The following is a 24,538-nucleotide window of genomic DNA, read 5'->3' as shown; positions in this document are numbered from 1 at the left end:
TTTTTGCTGAATATTAAAATGTAAGATTGTAAAGTGAATGTATATATGAATAACTTAGTATATTACAAAACAAAAAGAGGGACTAAAGATTCTCAGCTGGCTTGGCTGTGACTTCAGCACTGTGGATAGAGGCCATTGGAGGTACCCCCAGCTATACCTCGGACTATGAGCGGGTGGAAGATAATACACGCATAGCCTTCAGGTGGGGCCAGAAATCCATGCTGCTCACTCAGTGCCTTACAGTGTAGAAAGCTCTTTTACCAAACTCATTCTGCCCTCATTCAACTATCAGCCCAGGCAGCAGACAAGAAAGGGACTATTTTCTAGATTTTCACAGTTGAGGAAACTGAGGTTCAGCTAGGTCAAACTCCAAGCAATCTTTTGGGTGTGGTGGGACAGAGGACACTAATTACTCCATGTTTAGCAAACATTACCTCTGGGGAATGACTTTCTCTTGAGATAAAGAGGAGTACACTTGAGCCAAAGCAGGACAGGGTAGTTGGAAGTCTGTGTGGAACTGAAGCTCCAGACAGCCCAGGGAACAGTCAAAGTTGGTAGGAGGAATAGTCAAGGAAGATCTAAAGTTCCAGTCAGGACTATTGGACTGAGGGTGGAGAAATCTGGCTGTCTAAATTAGAGTCCACAGAGGCCCAGCTTTTATGCCTGAATCCTAATGCTTAGCTTCACTGAGCCTGGAGACAAGGAGAAGGGACCTGTAGGATGTTATTAAGCTGTCTCCAAGCCTAATGGATGTCCATGGGATAACTCCAGGGAGGAGAGGTATGGGAATCTTGTGAATGAATGGGGTGAGTTGTCCAGGTAATAAGAAATCCTGTGACATGGCTACAGGCCTGGCTACCTGTGTATGTCTATTCTTAGAAGGTGGAAAGGGAGAGGTGCTAGACCACAACACAGCTGTTTCCTTGAGGTGTATTTTGACAGGCAGCACAATAACATGGTTAAGAACATGGGCAGAGAAGTCAGACTACCTGGTTCCCCTACTTCCTAGCTGCATTACTGTGCAACCTGGAAAAAACTTCAGCCTCTCTATTCCTCACTTTTCTCATCTATAATGAAAATCTCATAGGATTGTTTTGAAGATTAATTATTTATGCAAAGCACTTAGAACTGTCCAGCACATAGTAAGTGCTCAAAAATGTTAGCAATTATTTGTATTTGGGACCCCTATGAAATGAAGGTAGAGTGTCTGCCTCTGAGCCACATTCTAGAGAGGCTTTCCTGCTACAGGTACTGGCTCTGTTCTTACCAGGTGAAAGGGATGAGTGGGGATTCTGTAGTCCTCTGAAAACTTCTTCAGACCATAGTTTACCCAACCATATTATATCACATTAAACCAATTTGCAAAAACAGGAGGAAACTATCAGACCAAGGAGGGTCCAGAAGACCAGGAGAAAACACAGCCAGCTAGCTTTCACCTACTTTGCAACTCAGCAGGAACTGGGAAGTGTCTAAAACAGGCCCTTGGTGGGGAGGATGGGGCAATACATAGCAGACAAGTTCAGAGGCCTTACTTTTTCCTCAATTTCTCCAAACACTCTGGCTCCTCTCTTCAGTACCTCCAGGTCCCTTCTGTGTCCCTGGTGGAGCTCCTTGCCTCCTCTCACCCCCACCCATCACTTGATTCTTGGGAAGGTCAGCACCAGGAAAGCTCTAGAAAGAGAGCCACAGTATACTGTTTTTGAAGGCCACAGTTGCTCCCATCTTGCACTCAGACTCAGGAATTAGCCAATGATAGGAAACCAACGGAAACTCGGCAGGCGCTCCAAAGAACAGGAAACAGGAAGCCAAAATAGCATCACAAACTCTTTATTATGATTTTCACTGTGCCCAGCCTGTGGGAGAATCAGCTCCTTCTGGAGTGAAGGCTGAGCAATGGGGAGGAGCATGCAGCTGTAATGACGGGAAGACAGGGCTTGGGGATATTCCCCTCAGCTAATTCTCGTTACCTTTCTCAGAAAAGCACACAGGAAGAGCATGAGAGATCACAGGACATTGGATCCTCCATTGTTACTTGAGTACTCTCAGAACCTCCCTCACAAGCCTGAGTTTGGCTGGAAGACATATCATAGGCCATCTCCTAAAGGAGGCTAAGCTTGAAGGCCTGTGTTTCACCACAGCTACAGAAAAGCCTTGCTATTTATACCTTGATGTTCGCATCTGTGGTCACACCAACCCATTCTATACATAGTGGGACTGGGCTTCCTAGTTACCAGCTGAGACCAGATCTGACAACCTCTCCATGATCTGGGTCATCAGGGTATGTGGCCCAGAGGGAAGGTTTTCCTTACTGCTCTTTGGGTCTAGTGAAACTTCTGTAACTTATTTTTTTTCTTTTCAAGGTTGCCAAAAGCAGTGGCAGCGGGAAAGCAACAGTAGGGAAAGTGTCCAGTCCCACCCCACTCCAGGGCTGAGCTGTTGGGAACCGGTATGATACATTAATATCCCCATCTCAGAGACATCTCTGTTGTCTGGGTAGCAGGTAGGGGCACAGAGAGAGAGAGAGAGAGATCCTGGGTAATGTCAAACTAAGTGGCATGGAGTAAGTAGCAAATTTGTTCCACTGTAATAGAAGGGTAAAGAGGGGTTGTGGTTATAGGTGCAGCCAGGATGTCCTGGCTATTCTTTTAGCGCCAAGTATGTATCTACCTTTATTCTGCTGGTTGGAAGGAGACATGCTTGCAGGGGCACTATAGCCTGCTACTAGTCCTACCTGGAGGGTTACTCTTGGCTCTGGGGCAGTCACGGCTAACCTGGTGCCCTGCCAGACAGCTTCTGCTGAGCTTACCTTGGCTATAGGGCTTCCTGGTATCACTCTTACTAAAGCCATGAGACCTGCAGTGTTTGAGGCTGCTTCAGGCTAAGAGGCCTAGGCACAGTCCTGGGCTCACCCCCCAGTACAGTACACTCTTCCCAGGCAGTTCGATTATGTGCTTCCCATATTAGTAATAAGAATGGGGGAACCCCCAGATTTGGCCACTCAAACAAGGTCTGGGTGACATCCTATAGGGAGCACCAAGACCAGAAAGGCCAGTGACAGCTCTGCATCCCCAGTCACTTGGGCTGAGGGCAGGAAGAAGCAATGTGCTCATGGCTTTGGCTGTGGCTGTCCCCAAAGGTAAAAGAGCACTTGAGAGTAGGTCAGTACCTAGGAATGAGGGAACAGCTCCATCCCTGGGATCCAAAGGGTCCATTGCTCAAAAGTGCAGAGCCTGCATCTGTTGAGGAAGGCTGGTCTCAGGAAAGGAAGCCACAGAGCAGATTTGGAGAGGTTATGTGGCCGTAGCTACTGCCTCAGCTGCCTCGATTGCTGCAACTCCACTGTCATCCAGATGCCTTTGTCTTTAAATCTGAGCATGGGGAAGAGGACTGCTGGGTGAAAAATAGGTTTAGGGCAGATGATCTTCAGAGTACATATGTAGCCCCAGTCTCCCTTGGTTGGGGGTGTGATTGGGTGGTGCTTAGCAAAAGCACTGATCGCAGTTTTAGGCTGCCAAGAAGGAAAGACTGAAACATTTTCTCATACTCTTATTAGAGTCAGACACTAATTTTTGTGCTTGGCAGAATTTCAGACACAGTGATGGAAGGGCTTGAAAAAGAAATGGAATGGGGTTCACTAGGTTTATAAGAGTTTGAACATCTCCATTCATACTGCAGGAAGGCTCCATGAATTAGGACACTGCAAAGGGAGATCCTGGACATGGGGGTGGAGTAGGGCTTCCACAACCCTGGACTGGGGGAGCAATGGAACCTCTCCTTTGGTAAAAAGCTAGATGCCTACAAAGAAGGAGGAGCTGGTTGCTTCACCATGCTTTTCTTCTTCCTAGGATTCTTGTGGACTAGAGACTCTAAAGTTTGTTGGGGCAGTGTCCACTAGGCCCTCTGCAGCACACCCCTATCAAGGAAGCTCGCTGTGCTTAGAATAGGGAGAGAGGTGATCCCAAATATGTCCAATCTTGTTGTGGAAGAACTCTAGGGCCTGCTTTGCCAGGCTCTGGGTTCCAGCCAGCCTGGTCTGGCCCATGGTCTTTCACTACTCACCCACAGAAATCTAGAAGCTGCAACTCCAGAGAGGTAAGCATCACCTTGATCTGTGAAGGTCAGGGAACAAGAAGGTGGCCTTCCCATCACTGTGACTGATGATGATGCTGTGACTGTGACTGATGAGAAAAAAAGCTGTTCAGCTCTCAAAGCCCAGAGCTTGTCTTTACGTAAAATACCCAAAGCCATTGGCATAGAAAGTGACTTGTCGGAAGAGTAAGCGAAAGGCCTTGTGCTTAATGTGCTTTAATCTTCTCAGTGCAAAACTCCAGGCCTAGCTGCTTCAGATGCAGTCCTTGGGCCCAAGAGTCATGAGCTTTCTTTCTTTTTTTTTTTCAACTGGACTAAATAACAGCCCCTCCTACTGATCAGTCTCGGGAGTATGGCTAAGGAACATTTACAAAAAGCTGTGAGTTTTGAAATGTTCAGGGTCATATACACATGAACCCAGATTTGTCTTCTGTCTGCTTCATTTCAGTCCTAAAAAATCCAACCCCAGAAGCTTCTCACTCTGCTTCTAGGTCAGGCAGTTTCTACAGGAGGAGACCATACACCACACACCTGGTTGTACCTCTCCTCTGAGCATTTTGACACTGAGCTGTATGCTGTTTCTTCTCTAAACAATTTAGTAAAAGTTACTTGAGCAATGGGGATATGTTAGCTTTTGTGTGATTGAGCCAACACCCTCTCAAATAACTCTTGGTAGTCAGATCTGGCTAAACCTGTCATTAGGTTGGAAACAGAAACCTGAGCCCAAGGGCTAGGGCTGACCCACAACATGCACTGACTTGACAACCTGATGAGAACTTAGAAAGGATAGCTGTGTTTTGGAAGCCAGGCTTGGCAGCCTGGTGGAAGCCTCTGCTTGCCCCCAAAATCCTCCCATACCAGGCTCGGCCCTAGCCTGGTGGAGAAGAAAATGTAGTGAGCAGTAGGAGAAGTAGCAACTCAGGCCAAATCTCAATGATGGGGAGAAGGGAAAACTGCCTCCTGTGAGTTTTGCTGGGACTTTATCTGCTTAAGAGAGCTGAGATGCAAATCCTCTTCTTAGCTCCAGCCTCTTATCCTCATTGTCAGGGTGGATGAAAGGAGTCCCCGCTCAGGGCTCCCGTGGAGCTGCTCTTTCTTGGGCTGTGGGAGACAGGGTCTGTTCTCCAAACAATGGCACACTTTTCTAGGTCTACAGCTGAGTTTGAGCTGGAAGGATGAGAAAGTATAAGCCTTTTCTTCTTTTCTTCCATTCAGACCTTGTCCTCATTGGAGCTTAGGCTTTAGGTCTCTGTGGTAGCAGACTTGGGTGAAGCATCTAACACAGAGGGCTGTGACTCCTGCCACCATACTTGTTCCATTCAGGCCCCTTGGGTTCTGGGCCAGGAGATTGCATCTGAAAAACAGGGGCTAGGATGGCTCACCTGGGTTTTCAACTGTTCTGCTAAAGACTTTTGAACTTGAATGACCTGGCTGAGAGGTTCCTAGAATTCTGGGTCCCTGAGAGGTGCTGCCTCTCTCTTTTCTAATTAGGACTCTACTGACTAGTTGCCTTCTGTTACCAGGAATTGGAATTTAAATAATGGGTTGAAGTGCAGTGGTGGTTTTCAACCATTTTCGTACCCCAATACACCTGAGGGACATAGCACGCACCTACCAGAACAGTGGCTCACCACAGAAGAGATTTTCTATGGGGAAAGAGGGAGCCTGTCAGCATCTCCAGGAAAATATGTGAGTCTAATATGCCCCCTTATTAAAAATCAGGCTAGAGTCTTATCTATTGGGATCAGAACTGGCCAATAGAAAGGGTAAGTAGAGATCTGTTCATCTATACAAGGGGCTTCACAAAGGAACTTTGGTCCTTTTTCAGACAAAAGAAACAGGTGTCTGAAGGCATGCACAGCAGGTGTGTGTGTGTGTGTTAGTGTGTGCGTGTGCACGCATATATGTGTGTAGTGGTGGGTCCCAGCTATGTGAAAGTATGTGTGTGTGTGTGCATGTGTGTGTGTGTGTCCAGGAGTGGGTGCTGCCACAGCTCCCAGGGCTTCTCCCTGTGGTGATGCATTTACTGCCTCTGTTGTGAGGGGAATGGTAATTTCAGTGCCATAAAGCTTAGTGACAAATTGAGATGCTGGAGTGCTCTATCCTCTTAAGTCTCAGTACCGGAGGTTGGTGGGGGAAAGGGAGAAAGGAAAGGGAGAGAATGCCACTGTTCCCGAGCTTCTCTGCTCCATGCTATCCTGGGGGTTTCAGGTGAATGGCTGCGCTGTTGGGGCGAGCAGCCAAGATGTAGATGACATTCTCCCGCAGGAAGGCAGGCCAGTCCACAAATCTGGAGTGGAATCAAAGAACAGGTTTGTGAGGCTGGTTGCAGAGCCCAGAGGTTCATGAGACCTGATCCCAGTGACAGCACAACTTGAGCCAGACAAAACTCAGGGAAGCCCTGTCTTGTGCCTGACATGGTTATGGGCAGCTGCGTTTCCAAGCTGACAGACCAGCTCAGCTGGCTGGCTCTATGGCTATGGGATCAAATGTGCATTCCCAGAGCCTAGTTTCTCAGGTGGACACTTGCTACTTTGGGGTGACAACGGGCAATGCCCTCTCTTATATGTATGTGTTGGGGACTTGGGGGTACAGACAGCTGGAGGAAGAGGTCCCACTCACCTGGACTCATGCTCTGTAGGCAGCAGGACCTTGTCTTGATTCTTGCTGCTGATGCTGGCTGGGCTGCTGTCTGCTATGGGACCTACATGGCTGACACTGTTGGACACAAGAAAATGTGGGACAGTGAAAAGCCTGGCCCATCCCAAACTCTGGTGAACTCATGGCTCTGGATGGAGTTTGGAGCAGAGGCTGCTCTATGCCTCGGCCAATAGGAGTCACTGTCCTCTGTCTAATGCACAGAAGAATCCTCTCCTGGCTGTTGGCAGGAGAAACAGGGAAGTTCTTTTCATATCTAGGGCCATTTGGCATGGAAAAGAGAGGAGTGTACATGAGTGGGGGCAGGGATAGGTAAGGAGCAGACCTGACACTGCAGGAAGGAGTCTCTGGGAGGCTTTTGCGGAACCAAGAGTGCTGGGCATGGCGGCACTCTGCCTCACTGATGGTGCTCCCGTTGCCCTGTGCCAGGAAGGTGGCTCGGGCTCGCTCTCGTTCTTTGACAGTCAGAAGCCTTAACAGAGAGTTCTGGGGAAGAAGAGACAATTTAAGATCTTGGAGGTGAAAATATTTTGTAAACTGTAAAGCCACAGAGAATCCTATCTCCATTACCACCTCTGCAACCTCCCTTTGAAGCTGCCTAGAGCCTTTCTGGTAGCACTGACATTTTCAGTGAGGGGCAGTGCAAATCAGTCTTCCTTGAGCAGTTTCTCCACTAGGCACTGGGTCACATATCACTGGATGGAACCTGAGCCCTTCCCTAGGTCCCTGCGCAGACAGTACCCAGTGCTCCCTCAGCCTGCCCAGCATGCTTCCCAGGTCTCTGCCACTCAGTATGCCAAGGACATAAACCCCAGCTGGCCCTCACCTGGGGACGCAACTGCTGCAGAAGTAGGAGGGACTCATGGGACAGGAAGTCAGGCCACTCTATGTGTCCTCGATGTTCAGGGTCCAGGGCTGCAAACTGGCGGGCTGCCTGCTCTTCTTGTTCCTCGCTTAGAGCTCTGTCACTGTCCCCCCGCTTTGCTGCTTGATGGCGGTAGCGCAGGAAGTCCTCCAGAGTCAGGGAGCAATCTGTGGGGAGGCACCACATGCTAGCCATGCCCAATCCTTCCTCAGCCTCTGGGGCACCTCTACTCACCTCTAGGGTACCCTCCAGAGACCCCACATCCATAGCTCTGGTCGAGTTTTTGTCTCCCATAGCCAAGATAACTCTGGCTGTGACCAGGGTTGGGTGCCCCTGCTGGCCAACAGCTTGGGAACAGGCCTATTTATCCCCTACCCACCAAATTCCAGAATACTCCTTTCATGGATCATCCTAGAAAGTATGAAGGAAAAATCATCATGGCCCCTCTCCGTCCAGCAGCACCATCCAGCCTTACCAGGGATGACTTTACACTGCTGAAAGGTCTCGGTGAGGCTATACATTTCCTCCTCAGTTAATAGCAAGTTGAGGTTGTCCTAAAAATAAATAAATAAATAAAAATTGCTGAGTCAGTGGCCACACAGGCCAGGAAGAAAGGCCAAAGATGAAGAGAAATGGAAACAGTATTTCAACTGAAAGGTAATTCTGCTATGATCTAATCCCAGCTTCTCATTTACAATCAAGGAGACTGAGGGCCCAGATAGGGAAAGGACTTGCTTAGAGTTGCCTAACTCTAGGGAAGAATCTTCCCCAGAATCCAGGTATCTGACTCCACCCCTAGTCCCTTTTATTAAAATAATGGCTTTTAAATTATTTTCTGAGATACCTTAGGGCTTCCTTGGAAGTGCCTTAGGAAGCTGCTGCAAGGGAGAAGAAGGCTAGTAAATGGGAAGAGTTGTTAATCCCTTGCTCCATCTACCAGAGCAGTTTCATCTTTATCCATTTTATGAATTTGGCTGCTGTGTTAGACTGTGCTAAGAGCATTTTAGTTTAAAAAAAGTTTAATTCTAACTCTGCTCCTAGTGGGTTGTATCACTTTAAATAACTCCGAAATGGTTTCGAAAGAGATGCCATCATGAAAAAGTTCTGAAAACCAAATGAGTTTTTTTTTTGTGGTGCCATAGAAGTTTCATTCCAAAAAGAGTACTGACATGTTATTTTGTTTATAGTCCTTATGGTCTTTAAAATACCAAAGATTCTTTCTGGTAGGTTATTTTTTCTCCTAAAATACCAGCAAGGAACAGGAGCAGACATTTCATGAATATTCATTTGTGGATTTCATAAAGAACTCAAACCACTCTTTCAATAAACATTTACTGAGCACTTAGTATATGCTGGGCACAATGGTGTGTAACACTGTGAGATGTTCACGTAGCTGGAGTATAGTGTGTATGCGTGCACGCACGTGGGTGTGTGTGTAGGAGGGTAGGGTAGGAAGGAATGATAAAAGGGAGGGGAAGTAGGCAGAAGCCTCATTGTAAGTGCCTCAAATGCCCTATATTGAGCCCTTCAAACTGGGCCTTTATTCTGAGGGCAAAGGGGAATCACTAAATGGCTTTTAAGTGTGAGGTACCATGGTCAGATCTTTGCTGTGTGGAGAATGGATTAGAGGGTCAAAGTCTGGAGGCATGGAGGGCTGTTAGGTGGTTACTGTAATAGTACAGATAAGAAAAGATGACTAGCTAACTAAGACATAAGAATGGAGAAGAGGGGAGAGATTTGAGAGATATTAGGAGGAAGAACCAATAGGACCTGTTGATTTACTGGATGTGAGGGATGAAGGACAGAATGAGTTGAAATTGGTGACTGGGGGTGTGGCTGGGTTGTATACTACTCACAGAGATAAGGAATAGAAGGAGAATAGGTTTTGGGAGAAAGATAAGTTCATTTGGGGGCATGCTGAGTATGAAGTATATGAGACATTGAGATGAATATAAGTCTAAGAGACAGGAAATTTAGGTCTGGACACACAGATTTGAGAATGATTAATGTTTAGATGGTGGCTGTAGCCATTAAAGTAGATGAAGTTACCCAGAGAGGGAGAGTGTACAGTGATAAAGGAAGAGTGTTAACAATAGAACCCTGTGGACACCAGCACTGAGGACTGGGACAAGAAATGAACTAAGAGTACTTATAAAGAATGGTCAGAGAAGAAGGCAGGAAGAGAATTGGTAGAGAGTACCGGAGGCCAAGAAAAGAAAGTCGTACAATGTAGGAGGTAATGTATAAGATTATACAAGTATGATTGGATTTTACTGATTTTCTATCTTCTCTAGTTCCCATATTTTATAATATTTCTCATAAAAAAATATTTGAACCTTAAAAAAAAGAAGGGACAATAGTAAGTCATATATAGTCAGAGAGGTCAAGTAAGAAGATGCCTGAGAAAAGATCAGTAGACTTGACAATTAGGTCACTGGTAATCTTAAGAAGAGCCAGTTCAGCAGAATGATGGATGCAGAAAGCAAAGTATAGGTGGTTTATGAGCCACAAGGAGATGATGAAGTCCTTTTAAGAAGCCTGGCGTGAAGGGAAGGAAAGAAAGGGGAAGAGCCTGAAAGAAACCTTCGTAAAAAGTCTGGTAGAGAGTGGTGATAATGCTGGTGAGAATGTGACAGAAAGCCAGGAAGGGATCCCTGTACTCCTGGGGATTAGCAAGGAGACACCCTCAACCCTGGCCCACGTCAGCAGAACACTACAAAGTTGCTGAGAGTGAAAAGGCTGGCTTTTGGAGGGGTGGTGACTAGAGAAGACTGTAAAGCAGGATCTGCTGTGGCATATACCAGACGGGGAAGATGTTCAAGTGGCTGGAAATACTGTTCTGTACTTTAGTCTTATGGACAAGCCATAGAGAAAGTGGTACCTTATTTGTTAGAAAGTGGTACATCTCTAGTTCTAGGCAGTAGGAAGAAGAAGCAGATGCCTGTTACTCTGAAATCAGTTTATAATGAAGATATCTATAGGATAGCAGATCAATAAAGGAAGATCTGAATTCTATTCAGGTGTGTTGCAAAATGGATATGAATCTGGCTTTTTGTCTTTTTGAAAGATGATAGGCATTTATATATAATTTGCAAAGTTCTGAATCACTTCAGAAATGAAGAACAAATGCTCCTAAGAGTTAGGTGGTAGGCCAAGAGAGGATCTTAGAAGTAAGAAATTTTCCTGTGACAGAATCAACTCCTACTGAAAGCAAGTTGGTTATGATTTCAGGTTGGTTTTTCAGATGAATACAACAAATGACAACTACAGACTATCAGAGAAAGCACTGCTCCAAGCAGAATTACTTTTGAGTAATTAGGCTTCATCCTATCCGTTCAGTCCTTTAGTTCAGTGGTTCTCAAATGGGGATGATTTTGCTCCCCCAGGACACATTTGGTAATATCTGGAGACATTTTTGGTTGTCACAACAGGGGATGGATGCCACTGACATCTAATGGGGTAGAGGCCAGGGATGCTGCTAAACATCCTACAATGCATACAGCCCCCATAACAAAGAATTACTATGCCCAAATGTCAGTAGTACTGAGGTAAAGAAAGCTCCTCCTAGCTCTAGGACCCTTGTATCTACTATTGGAAAACTCTTCAGGTCACTGCCTAGAAACCAGTGTTCCAAGATTGGGCCTTCAGGAAAAGTGCCAAGTCCCCTGTAGTGCAGCAGCCCTCCGTCCCTGGAATCCAGGCTCACACAGTAGTGGCAGCTCCAGCCTGTTTCCGTGTGGGCCATCTCGATCACCTCTGCTCCACTGTCCCCTTGGATATAGCCCATGCGGCGCAGGCAGCCATCATGGAAAACCCTGGTGCAGACCCTGCATGGGAAGAGGCTCTCGGCTGTCCAGACCTCACAGACATCACACATTTCATCGTTGACAACCTGGGGAAAGATGGCAGGAATGAGCAGAAATGTATAAGCACAGGCAGCAAGATCTTCGACCACCAAGCACAAAGCTACCCATATGGGGCTGAGTTTCTCTGGAGCAGCCAAGAGAGAAACTCCAAGTGAAGCCAGTGTTAAGGCACTAGCACTTTCTCTCTGGAAGGCAAGAACTAGCAGGCTCTTCCAGCTGCTCAGTCCTCATGTTTCTGAACACGAATGCTACTAGCATTTTTAGAAAGATTCATCTGTTGTGAGAGATTGTCCCAAGAATTGCAGGACACTTAGCATCCTGGCTTTCTTGGCACCAAATACCAGTAGCAAATACCAGCAATTCCCACAGTTACTGTGACATTCCCAAACTCCCCCCAATCCCACAAATTTCCAAATGCCCCCTACAAGGGGTAGTACTATCCCTTAGGTGGGAGGGCTGGCAGAAGACCTGCCATGGTGTCATTCCTTGTTACTCATTGCCTCAAGTCTTTCACTAAGACTGCTCTAGGCTGTAACTGACATTTTTATTCTTGTGGAAGAAACTCAATTGTTCTGGAGTCAACTCCAACTTTTTGGTTTTGGATCCCACTTCAATCACACCCAGGCCTCCCTGTCCTGCTCCCCAGTCCTCAGAAGGTCTAAGACTGGAGGATATCTGCCCTAACTGGACACTCACAGGCTCTCTGGGTTCCAAGCAGATATCTGGAGGCTTGTCGTCATCCAGCTTCCGGGTGGGGCGAATGAAGGCAGGAGGTGTGAAACGATTGGTCCTGTCAAACTCCTCAGGCTCCACTCCACGCCCATCTCGGAGCCTCTCCCAGGCTACACGGTAGATGCTGCTCTCTTCTTGGAGCACTGGAATGCTTGCCTCTGTTTCTTTCTCCTCCTGCACTTCCTGGACAGAGCCCTCTACAGTCCCACGGCGGGACCCTGGAAGCTCACCTGTACGTCGGATGGAAGGCCTGTCCCGCAGCCCATCCTTGAAGGCAGACACAGCCAGGCTTACCTTCTGTACCTGCTCCACTGTCTGCCGCTTGGACATCAACACCCCCATGGCTCTGTGGACAAAAAGCAGAGGGGCCCAGACTCAGCCAATGGCTGACCATGTTGAGCCAATCAGCTTCAAGCTTTCACCTAAGTGGCAAGTGCTATTAAATAGTTTCTTCCATTCTGGAATTCATTAGTGGTGGGGTGGAGAGAGCAACTGTTAAAGAGTCAGAAGACATCGGTTGTACTTCTGATTGGCCCTGTGGCTTTAGATTTCCCCTCTCTGAAATAAGGGCTATCTTCCTAGTGCACTTCACAGGGCCATCATGAAGATAACATTCGAAAATGGGTTTAAAACAGAGACTCATGGACATGGACTATAGACTAGTGGTTACCAGAGGGGAGGGAGGAGGCAGGGGAGGTAGATGGATTAAAGGGGGTCAAATATGTGGTGACAGAAAGAAATCTAACTATGGGAGGTGAACACACAGTGTAAATATATATATATATGCCTTACTGTTAAAGTGTACAGCTGAAACTTATTGGATTTTGTTAACCAATGTCACCATAATAAATAAATAAATTTAAAAAATAAAGAATAAAAATAAGAAAATGGGTTTAACAGTGCTTAGAGACTGGAAAGCAGTCTGCAAATGTGAATTGGTATCTCTGTGTTCCTTCCTGTCCCAAAGCCAATTAGGTCCAGAGTTCAAAGACCTCTGCTACTTTGAGGTAGTCTCTCTTCTGCCACACAAGATGACCAAGGTTTAAAGCAAGACTGCAGCAACACATTTCAGACTTCTGACTGAAGTAAAGCTCCTCCAGTAAGCGCTGCACACAATGCAGCCAAGATAATTCACATCAAATGCCCACTTTTTGAGTCAGAGTGAATGAACTCCTATTTTTAGAGGATTCCTGAATGGGCAATCAGGAAACTATCGCCCTATTCATGTGGTCAAGTTCACAAACACTCTTTTGCCTCTCTAATTAGTAACTATGCCTCTTTATAGGTCTGTTTTTCTATCAACAGACCCAACAAGAGATAAGTGGCCCATTACAAACTCTAAGGTGCTTCCTATACTTCTAAGCCTTCATTAATGTCACTCCCGCATTTTCTGCTTTGATTTTCTGAACTGTGAAAGAAAAGTCCATATGCTTTACAAAGTAACATCATTCTTGCTCTTCTTCTGCAGTAAAAGGGTACAGCATTAGAAAGTGAGGGCATGACATGGCACACTGTAAAGCTCTCTGCTATTTCCTAGCCTAAGGGGTATTAGTGGAATTCAGCTGGGGAATGCTTGTTCTAAGTAAAGTGGAACAGAAAGTCCATTTTAGCCATTCTTTCAATCCATTATAATCTAGGCTTATTGAACGATACTATGTGCAAGGCACTAACCACTCATAGGAAATAGAAGACAGGAAAACAGTCTCACCACTGAAGCTACTTAATATCAGAACTCAAAGAAGAGTAAGACAAAGTGCTGGAAGTGCCTAAAGGAAGATGAGACCACACTATTGGGAGTCAAAGTGGATCTTGAATGATGGGTAGGAATTTACTCTCTATTTCTTTTGGGAAAAAGGTGATAAGGGGTAGAAGGAGAGGTTAGGGCCAATTAGAAAGCTACCATAATAGTCCAGGTAAGAGGTAGAGGGTTTAAACTGAAATGGCGGCAGCAGGAATGATACTGACTGAATCTATCTGATACCATGAAAATAGAATTAGAGAAATTTAGAAATAAAATGATAACTGATCAAGGGTAAAAGGACAGAGGGCAGTTGTATATTTATTTCCCAGGTTTATTGAGATATAAATAACATATAACATTGTGTAAGTTTAAGGTGTACAATGTGATGATTTGATACATGTATATTTTGCAAAATGCTTATCTCAATAAAGTTGGTTAGCACATCCTTTACCTCACATAATTATGTTGCTATGGTGAGAACATTAAAGCTCTACTCTTACAGCAACTTTCAAGTATACAACACAATATTGTTAACTATAGTCACCACGCTGTACATTAGATCCCGGAACTTATTCGTCTTAAACTAAATGTTTCTACCCTTTGACCAACATCTCCCAATTTCCCCCACCCCTAAACCCCTGGATGTTTCTATAAGTTCGATGACTTTAGATTCCACATATAAGTGAGATCATACAGTATTTCATTCAGTCTTTTCTGTCTGACTTCTTGAGAGGGCAGTTTTAAATCAACTAGCTAGAAGAACAGTATTGCCATTTATAGAAAGTGGGGAATAAAAAAGAGGGACAATGAAATTGGATTTTGTACATGTTGAATTAAAGATGTCTGTGGAATATTCAGGTGTTATGTTATCCCCTGCTTAAAACTTTTCAATGGCTTTCTATAGCTTTCAAGGTAAAGTCCTCCAAATCAGGCTCTGTACCATGGCTTGTGAAGCTCTGCTTGGTCTGGCCACCCTTCCTTACTCTGTGTTCCAACCACACTGGCCCTCTTTCAGTCAGTTTGCCATGCTCCCTCTATTTTTTGAGAACTCTGAACATTCCTTCCCATATGACTAGTACCTATTCATCTGTCAGAGCTCAGCCCAAGAATCACTTTCTCGGGGAAGTCACCACTGATCTCCAGTCAAGGTCCGAGGGCTCATAGCACCATGCTCTTCTGCTCTAGAGAACTTATCTTTGTCATTACATATTCGATAGGATGATTATTTGATCAATGTCAGTTTCCTCTATTAGATTGTTTTCACCCTGCACAGTGTCTATCTCCACGGCCTCGTAATGTGCCTGGAAGAGAACAGACACCTAATAAACATTTCTCAATTAATTGTGGAGAAGTCTTTTTGATTTTTTAATAAAGCCTTAACACATATAATTTCTGATGACAGCTACATCTTCTTTCCAGAAACAACTCTTATATGCACCACAGTGGTACAAATTCCTACCTTGCCTGGGTGCTTGCCCTGCCATCAACTGTTACCAAAAATCCCTACTCTGTATTTTTTAATTTAAAAACTAGTGAGAAAGTAAAGCTCCATTATCCCCATTTGTAAAGTCTGTTTGTAAAATTAAAGTATATAGCTAAGGAATATTCACTTTGAATAAGTAACTGTCTTTTACAGGGTGGTGGCAAAAGAGATTTGTTAAGGAAATATCTGATGATCAAATTCAGGAAATTGTTTAAGGTGTTCATTCCCCAGTGGATAAGTAAGAAGAAATTGTAACTTAAAAATTCCTTTTTTTCCCCAATTGCAAACAAATATTGGAAATAGGGGAATGGCTAAATTATGGTACAATGGAAGACTTGAACAGTATAAAAAATATTGAAGTAAAGATATATTTATTGACATAGAAAGGTGTTCAAAATATAGGAACATACTAATGAAAAAAGCAAGGTACAAAAATGCTTAAGCTATGATCTAATTTTTATAGAATGCATTTTAAAAAATCTTTTTGTTGGTTTGTATTTTCTAATTTTTGTATATACAAAAATTAATTTTTGTATATACAAAAAGATTTTTATATATATATAAAAAAAGTCCTAGGGTTGGAGATCTAGTTACTTGTTTTAGTTCTGGATCTACTGTTCTGTGACAAAGAACACGTTGCTTTCCTGCTTTGGGCTTCTGTTCATGAGTGTGTTTAGAGTATGTAGTCTTAACCATTTAGAATGCTCATGTTCTTTTCCATATTAGGTCCATGCAACCTTATGAGGGTATTCAACCTGGGTGGGGTGGGGCTAGGGGTGGAGAGGAGAGTGTGTATATGTTAGTGATTTTGCTGAGGCTGTGGACCCGGGGTGGCGGGGTGTGGTTCTTGAAGAGGCAGGGCCTATATTCTACCCACACTGCCCACATGCCTCACTAACACCAGGTGTGCTCTCCAGTTAGATGGGAAAGCAAGTCCCCATCTTGCAATGAGAAGACTGGCACATCACACAAAGGAGAATGCAAAATTGACACACAACCCTTCACTGTAGACCTTCCTCAAGATCAATCACTATTGCTAAGGCCAGTGTTTTCCTCAGAAACCTTATGTAGTATGTTTTTCAAATTTTTTGACTGACTCATAGTAAGAAATATAGTTTATGATATGACCCTGTACACATGTACTTATAAACACATGTTTATAGATCTGTAACTAAACCCAAAGTTTTGTGAAACAATCCTACTTTTACTATATGTGATACTCCCTGAGGTTTTCTATTCTCTTTATTCTGTTTCATTAAAACGATCCAGATAGTGACTCTCTAAAATGATTTCATGACTTCCTAACGGGTCTGGACCAGCAATTTAAAAAATGCAGTCTTAGGATCATTATACATTTTTGATTAAAGAATTATACTTTTGTCTTTTGATTTACAGACAGTTAACTGAAAGAGACAAGAACAACATTGTGGTATATAAGGTAAGCTTTCCTCTTGGCTGGAGTGATTTAAGAACAGAAGTCTCAATCTTGTTTTAAGAATCTGTGTGGTTGGAAGTTCTAGCAGAGATGGACAGATACTAATATGCCTTGACTGAAGAAAACCCTACTCTGAGAGGCTGATCCTCTGACCTATGAGCATATTTAAAAGAATATTTATTGGAGCAATATTTATAGTGATTTAAAGGTGAAAACCTCCTCAACAGGAATATGTAGTCTAGAGTAATAATTTTTAAATGGTGAACTGGCTGGATCCTGGGCAATTGGGAGGTGTCTATAAGAAATTCAAGAAGAGGGGGATTGAAAAAGCATATCAGTTATAATATACATATGTATGTTTGGAAAACAAATATTAAAAGCCATTACTTTTTTTTTGTAACATAGACTACAAAACAACAGTTTTATATATCTTCTTGTTTCTTGGTAATACACAGAAGGTACTAGCTCTCTAAATAGTTTGGGGAAATCCTCTCCCAGAAGCTATATCAGAAGTTTAGGGAGCAATCATAAGATATTTAGGTTCGTCAGAGAAGGCACAGATTGAAAAAAATCTGGAAACCTGGAATAACCATAGAAAATTAACTTTTTCAAGAATGATTCATTGGAGGAAAATCAATGGTATGCATTTGGTTCTTATTGGTGTTTTCAGATAATGTAATAAGAGTTCTAAACAAAGCCAACCAATTAGGGGGATTACTCTGTAAGTGAACCAACTCATTAATAGTGCATCAGCAAACTAACATCTCCCAAACACATTGTAGTCCTGCTACAACCATTACTCTCTGAGTAATGACAAGAATCACTATTAAGCTATCTCAACTGTTAATCATGTCATTGAAATGATTTTGGGAACCTATCCTTAAAGACATTTCAATGAAGACTGAAGATGATATCCATCAGCAAAACAAACAAACAAACATAAAAACAAATAAAAAAAGACATTTCAGTCCTGACCACAAGATCTTATAGTACTGCTATTCCTTTTACATGAGATGGTTCAATTTTCTAGGCCTATAATGCAGAAAATGTAGAGCTGAACTATTAAAAAGAAACCATCAAAATCCAAAGATCTCAAGTCATTTTGAATTGACATGGCTTTGATTTTGAGATAAACTGTGAGGACTCAACAAAATTAGGCTTCAAGAGTGAGGCTAAAAATCTTCATGCTTAATGGAGAGGATAAAACCTGTATACAAAAGACATCTTGATTAAAAGCAAGTGTGCTGAAATATCCAAGATGTGCACCTTGGGTATTTGGGAAATTAACAAAATCAGCTCTAATTTCTAGAGAAACAAGTGGTAGTGATTAGCGATGGGTAAAAACAAATGCCTGGTGAGAAAACCTGGCCCCTCCTGTGCTGAAAGAAGTCCTAGGAAGAAGAGTGAATTAAAAGGAAATCAAGTTGCAAAGATCCCATAAATTATACCTAATGATTACTTCTTTGGCTGGTGGGTGGAATTGGGGTTTTCTACCTCTCTAACAAGGATGAAAGGGGGATAACAAGACATTGTCCTAAGAACGATGTGACTGTCAGTGAATTTCTGGTATTTTGGGATGGCTTGGAAAAAACTTCAGAGGGCAGGAGCAGGTGGTGGTGAAGGACAGAAGGACAATAAGATAGAAGATAGAATAGTGCTGTCTGACTATATGATCTGGAGAAAATGAAAATATATGACAACCAGATGCTTCCTTCAGGTAAGAGAGGTCTATACTCTAGATGTATTTGTCAGGCAGTTAAGACATATGTGGGCAGCCTGGAATGTGTGTGTGCGCAAGACACACCCATTTTCTGCAGAGCACATGCTTACAATGAAGTGGGATTATTTATAAAGGAAAAGTGGTGAGAGGAGGAGGGGTTGCTTCACAGCGGGTGCTGGTAGAGAAATAAGGAAGGGAAGGCAGCTAGTGGACCTTTCTTTCCAACTTCTCTATAAAGATTCATAGGTGTGATGAGCTTGGGGGAATATCTCTCCTAAGGGGCAGGAATCTCCTCATTGGACCTGTGAAATGTAAAGTGTCTTACTTGCTTTCAGATGATTCTTGATATGAGAATGGTAACTGTTTGGAAAAGGCTCAGAAACAACTAAAAGTGATTGCTTGGAGGTATGAGGCTTCCCTAAGTAGGAATAAGGCAAAGAAAATCTCTGAATCGGAGGACAGGGGAAACAACCAGAGTAAGTTGAATGAGTGGAAAAAGGAATCCCAATTTTTCACTGAGATCAAGAGGGAAAAAAATCTATATGGTTCCTGGTGACTTCCATGGAGCATGTGTTTTATAAATCTTTGTTGAATGAATGTTGCAGAGATGACTGGGCAACATAAAGGTTTGAGATTACGGTATCAGGAGCCTTTCTTTTCCCTGAAGTTGGCTAGAGACTGATCAAACTAAATCTTCAAAACTCAGTTTTAGAAACTGCATGGTCACCAGCTCATTTCATCACATCTACTCTTCTTTCCCAAAGGTAGACCCTGACTGGTGGTGAGTTAGGGCTGGCAGGGATGAGAACAGGTAATCGTACAGTAGTTATTGGTGATGTCTTTGACAACAGGAGAGAGCTACAGAATTTGGAAGTTTAGCCAGTGTCCACAACCACAATGATAAGAAAAGAGAGACTCATATTACCAAAGTTAATGGGTTCCTGCATTTATGTTATGTCCTGTGGCATGGTGGCCTGGCCCATAGGAGGGCAGTTGCCATAAGGGCATATGTAGGGAGCCCTCCTAGGCTGAGTATGAACTGAGATTGGGCTAGAGAAATGTAGCACGAGTAGCATCCGCACATAGGTGAAAAATTTCAGGGCAGTTGACAAGTGGCTCCATGAAGAATGTGCTGGAAAGATTGCCTGAGAGCCTCAGAGAAAGCCACATACCTAACACAGAAGATGACTGGCCATAAGTATTGAAATACAAGTAGAACCAGGATCTAAAAAATGCAGAATGCACAGCACAGATCTTAAGCTCACTGTGCACATCAGCATCAATCTCAAAACTTTAAACAAAAAACATCAAAAAGAGTCCCCTTACCCACTGCTGGTCTTTGAAGAAATTCAAGCCCGAAATCGTCTGGTTGTTCTCCAGTGATTAGATGTTGCTTTAGGAACCTCACCACAGTGCTCTTGAAGCCTGCTCCTAGTCAGCCATTCTGTTGCCTGGCAGTAGCATACAGACTAATTTTAGTTTTCATGTCTACAGACCCTGAAGAGGTCTACCTGGTACCTCCCTGTCCTCCTCCATTCACCTCTGTTTATCCAGCACAGCAGCAATGGCTTTAGTTGGTCCAGGAAGGCATAGTCACCCCAACTGCACAGGGCTCTTTAAGGGTTTCCAAGGAGCAGAAGGGCTGAAGACTGAGTAAAACTGTCTTCTTGTACTCAGCTCAAGAAAATGAAGCATGAGGGAGGCACTGCTGTTGTTTAATATTTACTGAGAGCCTACAAAGCTCTAATATACATGAGAACAAAATTATAGCATGATCTTTAGCCTCTGGGGGCCTGGGATGAATCTTCTTGAAAAGCTACAGTGTTGGCTTCCCACAGAAGCAGAGCAACAGTTAAGGAACAGCACACCATCAGTAACTGGCTGGTGTGATTGCACTTAGCAAGCAGAGCTTTTCAGCAAGATGGAGAGGCACTCCTTGTTCTCTGCTCTGGGGCCCGGAAGCACAAATTCAGCCCCATTTGATGCACTTATTACGCCTCAATTACCATGACTTACGTGTTTGTTGATTCTACAAATATATTCTGAGTGCAGCCTACTATGTGTCAGGCACAAATCAGGTACTTGCTAACTGTTGGTAGAATGACAAATGGAACTTCACTCAGCCTGAGAATGCAGTGTGAGTATGTGCATGTGTAGGGGGCATAAGTGTGGGATTAAAAAAAAAAGGTGTTGCTTGAGCTAAATTTTGAAATATGAGTGGGAGTTACCCCAGTGGATAGGGGGGGCAAATAGCATTCCAGGAAGAGGTAAAAGCACATGCCAAGGCATGGAGCTATATGGGGACTCCATCATGGCTTAGATGGTATGAAGCCAGCCGGGTGCTGGATAGAAATAGGCAAGGAAACCTGCCCTCACATAAGAATCAGCCCAAAGAACTGGTTTGAGATAGTAAGCTTAAAATATTTAAGAAGGAAATATAAATTTGGATTTCAGGGAGAAAAAAACACTAGAGAATTGGATTTTCTGAGGCCAGGAAACAGGATAGCCCTGGTAAGTCCCAGGGCTGACCAATGAGTGCATTGCTTGGCCTTTGGACCCAACAGGAAACTCCTCTTCACAGCTTAAGAGCTGGTTAAGTGATGATTGTAGTGAATCTCTGGGGCTTTCCCTCAAGGAGACCCATGAGCCTGATTAGGAGGCTAAAAGAAAAAAAGAAATGAAACAAAAAAGGAGAGAGAGAAAGCAAGCCAGTCAACCTACATATTGTTGTTTTAGGGAGAGAACTCCAGTAAGATGAAACATTTCTTAAACCAGAGATCATGTATGTAAAGCTCTTCGGAGGCTGTAACATGTTATCCAAATATAAGGTACTATCATGATTATCATAAGAAGCCAAGAGTGTGGCCAGTTTACTCAGCGCATATGGGCAAAAGTAATGTGGGCAGGGCAATGGCAGGGGGGCTAAGAATATGGCTGTCAGAGATGGAGGCACAAATAGCAGTTGCTTTTCAGTGATGCCTGGGAAAAGGCATACTCTACATTGATTCCTATGGATACTCTGTAAAGTTGTAATTTTCCCCTTATTTTTCTTATTTTTTATAGTAAATGATTAGAGAAATGCAGACTGATTCTATATGAACTCTTCAAAGGCAAGGAACTCTCGTGTTTATCTAGCATAGTGCCTGGCAAGTAGGTAGCACTTAGTAAGCGTATGTGGGTCTCTGAGGGGATTGTTGGAAGGGGAAAAAGGATGGAGGGGGATGTTATAAAGGAAAAAATAATCATGTCTCCAGCTGGACATTGATGGTTTTGGTTTCTTGGTCCAAAGTTGGTAAGCGATTCCTGTTAGAACTTGATCATTAAGATTGAAGGGTAAAGTGGATCAAAGTCCTATTAGAAATGAATAAATCAATTTGGGAAATGAAGGTAGCAAAAACCAAGAGCACTACTGGAGAAAAGCTTGTGGGACTGGAAGATAATAGATTCTGTAGCTAAAATAAAGGAAACGATTTGCATAAATATGATCCACTTAGGAACAGGTGTACTGGGAAAAAAATATAGGGAGTATGGGAAATAGGCTGGGGAAGGTCCTATTATTCATGATCGAGGAAGAGGAAGCACCGTCAAAAAATGGCAAATGTGGGTGGAAGAAAATCACAACAATGTGGTCAGATAAGATGTGGAAGGTTGAAGGCTGAAAAATCCACACATATTGATATACACTCAAGTGCAAATGGGTGAACCATTGTCTTCCCTTTTATTTCTCTTTGGAGAGAGCATTTTTGTTAGTTTTTTTTTTTGTGGCTGTTATTGCTAAGGCTACCTGGTTACATCCTTCACACCCATTCTGGAATGATTTGATTTGCAGACTTATGTTGTGATTAGTAAAGAGTTAGCATTCTTAGGAGGTGATACCCAAGGTCCAATATTTGGGAGCATCTAGCAATTTTTCCAGGGTCACGAGTGGGTGTTCAATACCAAGAGCCCGCAATGAAAAGACTGCTTTAGGAATAAAACCCCAATGATAAATCTCTGAATTGGAGCAAAGATCATATTTGCAGGCTTGCTTCTTTTGATTTTCTTTTAAAATATATATCCCTGTTTATTTTGGCGTGTTAAGCAGATAAGAAGGGTCTGTACTGAAAGGACATTATAAACAACTCTGTAATGGGATGGTTCTTAACCAATATAAACCTTTATCAATTTACTCCATTGAGCTGTCCAAGAGATGCCACACCCATGCTTCAAGCAGTAATCGAGTTAAAAACAAAAGCTAACAATTGATAAACCAGGTTCTGTTTTTTTACAAGCCTGATCTCTCTTCTCACTGTGTAACCCAAGGAGCCCAAGGAAGCCACTTCTATTAAAGGAGGCTATCACTAGGTTTGGCTAGATGGAAGAAGGGAGGATGGGAATAGGAAAGCTCTCCCAAAAAGCCTCTGTGGTGAATTCCATTGCTTAGCTTCCTCATTACTCCATTCTTGGACAAGAAACTAGAGTCTGTCCTTGGTCCCAATTCACACTCTTGGGATTCAGGTGGAATGAAAGTGCTGCCACAGCTGAGGGGGCGAGATGAGGGTACATCACTGTCTCATGCAGGCCCTCTGCACTCCCCAGACAATGTTAAGCCCTCCTTGGTTCTGCACCTTTCCCACCCTCCTCCTCCTCATGCAGAGGCACTTTTGGACAAAAGTATCCTGAGTGTTATTTGTGGACCAATGTCTGCTGGTGCATACAGTCAGATGGCCACAGGACAGGGTATATCATGCTTCCTAAAAGTGAGCTAGTCTCTCCTTCCTCCTCCTCAAGGATTCTGTATCAGAGGGTGGTCTCAGGACGCTCCATCCTCTGAAGGGTTCCTCTAGTTCTCCGGAGCAAGTCCTATCAAAGACCACACCCAGAGGCCTCTCCCAGTTAAGTCCAGAGCCACTCAGAGGCATCTTTACAATGAGGTTGCCACTGAAGGACGACACACCCAGAAATCTGGAGATTCAGTGGAAATTAGTTCCTGCAGCAGTCTCAGTACCTGTTAAAATGTCCTCATCCACTTATTTAACCATCACATTTACTGAACATATACTGAGGAAAGCCCTATGCTTGGTACCTTAATGCGACATTTAAAAACGTACATTCTTGTTTCTGCTTCTCCTTGATACTTTTTCCCAAATAAACTGAAAAAAAGATTTTATGATTCCAAGCTTTGTGACCTTGGGCAAATTGCTAAATCTCTAAAGTGCCTAATGTTTAAAAGGCTGTTGTAAGGATTATATAAGATGTTAAACATCTCTATAGAACTTGGCACATTGGTGCTCAATAATCCTACATATCCTTCCCTTTTTCAAAGGACTTTCTTGACAGGACCTGCCAGAGTAAGTTAGTCCACCAGAGTTTACTTCTTTTTTCCTGATGGTGAAACCCAGGGGCTCAAATCTCCTTTCTTTGCTTCGGAGGCCTCACTGGTCCTCCCCTCCCTTCTGCCCCGTGCTGTTACAGAAGTTCCTGCCTTCCCTAAAATCCAGCTTGCAGCCAAACAGGCTACCACTGAAAATATAAATTGTAATGGCGGGGAGGGACTGAGGGACAGTGGACAAATGCAGCAGCCCCACAAGGCCTCTGCCTCTCGATCACGCCGGAGGGACACAAGTTAGGGCACACTGAGCATTAAAGGGGGTTAAGGCCAAAGTGCTTTTGGGGCACATGGCAAGTTACTCCTGGCCTGGATCCCATGGCTGCATTCTCTCCCCCAGGCAGAGTTTCCTTCTCGGCAATTCTAGCGTGCAGTCTAAGGTCTTTATATAGGGGTCCTCCCCATCTCAAAGGCTGCAGAGACTCCCTATATTCTTAAAGGGTCTTCCCCTCAGGTCTTCCCTTGCCCTCCCTAGTTACACAGACGGTCTCTCTGGGGATGGTACACTACACATGGGCCTCCCCATGGCAGCAAATGCAGAGCGATCCCTGGAAGTCTCCGTTCACACAGGGGGGCTTCCA

At 43.8% G+C, this 24,538-nt stretch overlaps 1 protein-coding gene across 1 annotated transcript in view; it reads right to left on the bottom strand.

Moving 5' to 3' along the window:
* Window positions 1-6,017: 6,017 nt before the first annotated feature.
* Window positions 6,018-24,538, bottom strand: part of PHF24 (PHD finger protein 24) — a 19,662-nt gene continuing 1,141 nt past the window's right edge. Inside the window, exons 2-8 of the mRNA XM_011381451.2 lie at window positions 12,175-12,556; window positions 11,319-11,504; window positions 8,088-8,166; window positions 7,574-7,779; window positions 7,073-7,233; window positions 6,712-6,807; window positions 6,018-6,379 (exon numbers count right to left, since the gene is read on the bottom strand). Coding sequence (XP_011379753.1) covers window positions 6,283-6,379; window positions 6,712-6,807; window positions 7,073-7,233; window positions 7,574-7,779; window positions 8,088-8,166; window positions 11,319-11,504; window positions 12,175-12,552 — 1,203 coding nt within the window. The 5' untranslated portion in view covers window positions 12,553-12,556 and the 3' untranslated portion in view covers window positions 6,018-6,282. The remainder of the gene's footprint in view (window positions 6,380-6,711; window positions 6,808-7,072; window positions 7,234-7,573; window positions 7,780-8,087; window positions 8,167-11,318; window positions 11,505-12,174; window positions 12,557-24,538) is intronic.

This window comes from Pteropus vampyrus, unplaced genomic scaffold (assembly GCF_000151845.1).
Source record: "Pteropus vampyrus isolate Shadow unplaced genomic scaffold, Pvam_2.0 Scaffold436, whole genome shotgun sequence".
NCBI lineage: Eukaryota > Metazoa > Chordata > Mammalia > Chiroptera > Pteropodidae > Pteropus > Pteropus vampyrus.
Note: the sequence above shows the minus strand (reverse complement) of the source record. Positions and strands in the feature narration are given on the sequence as shown.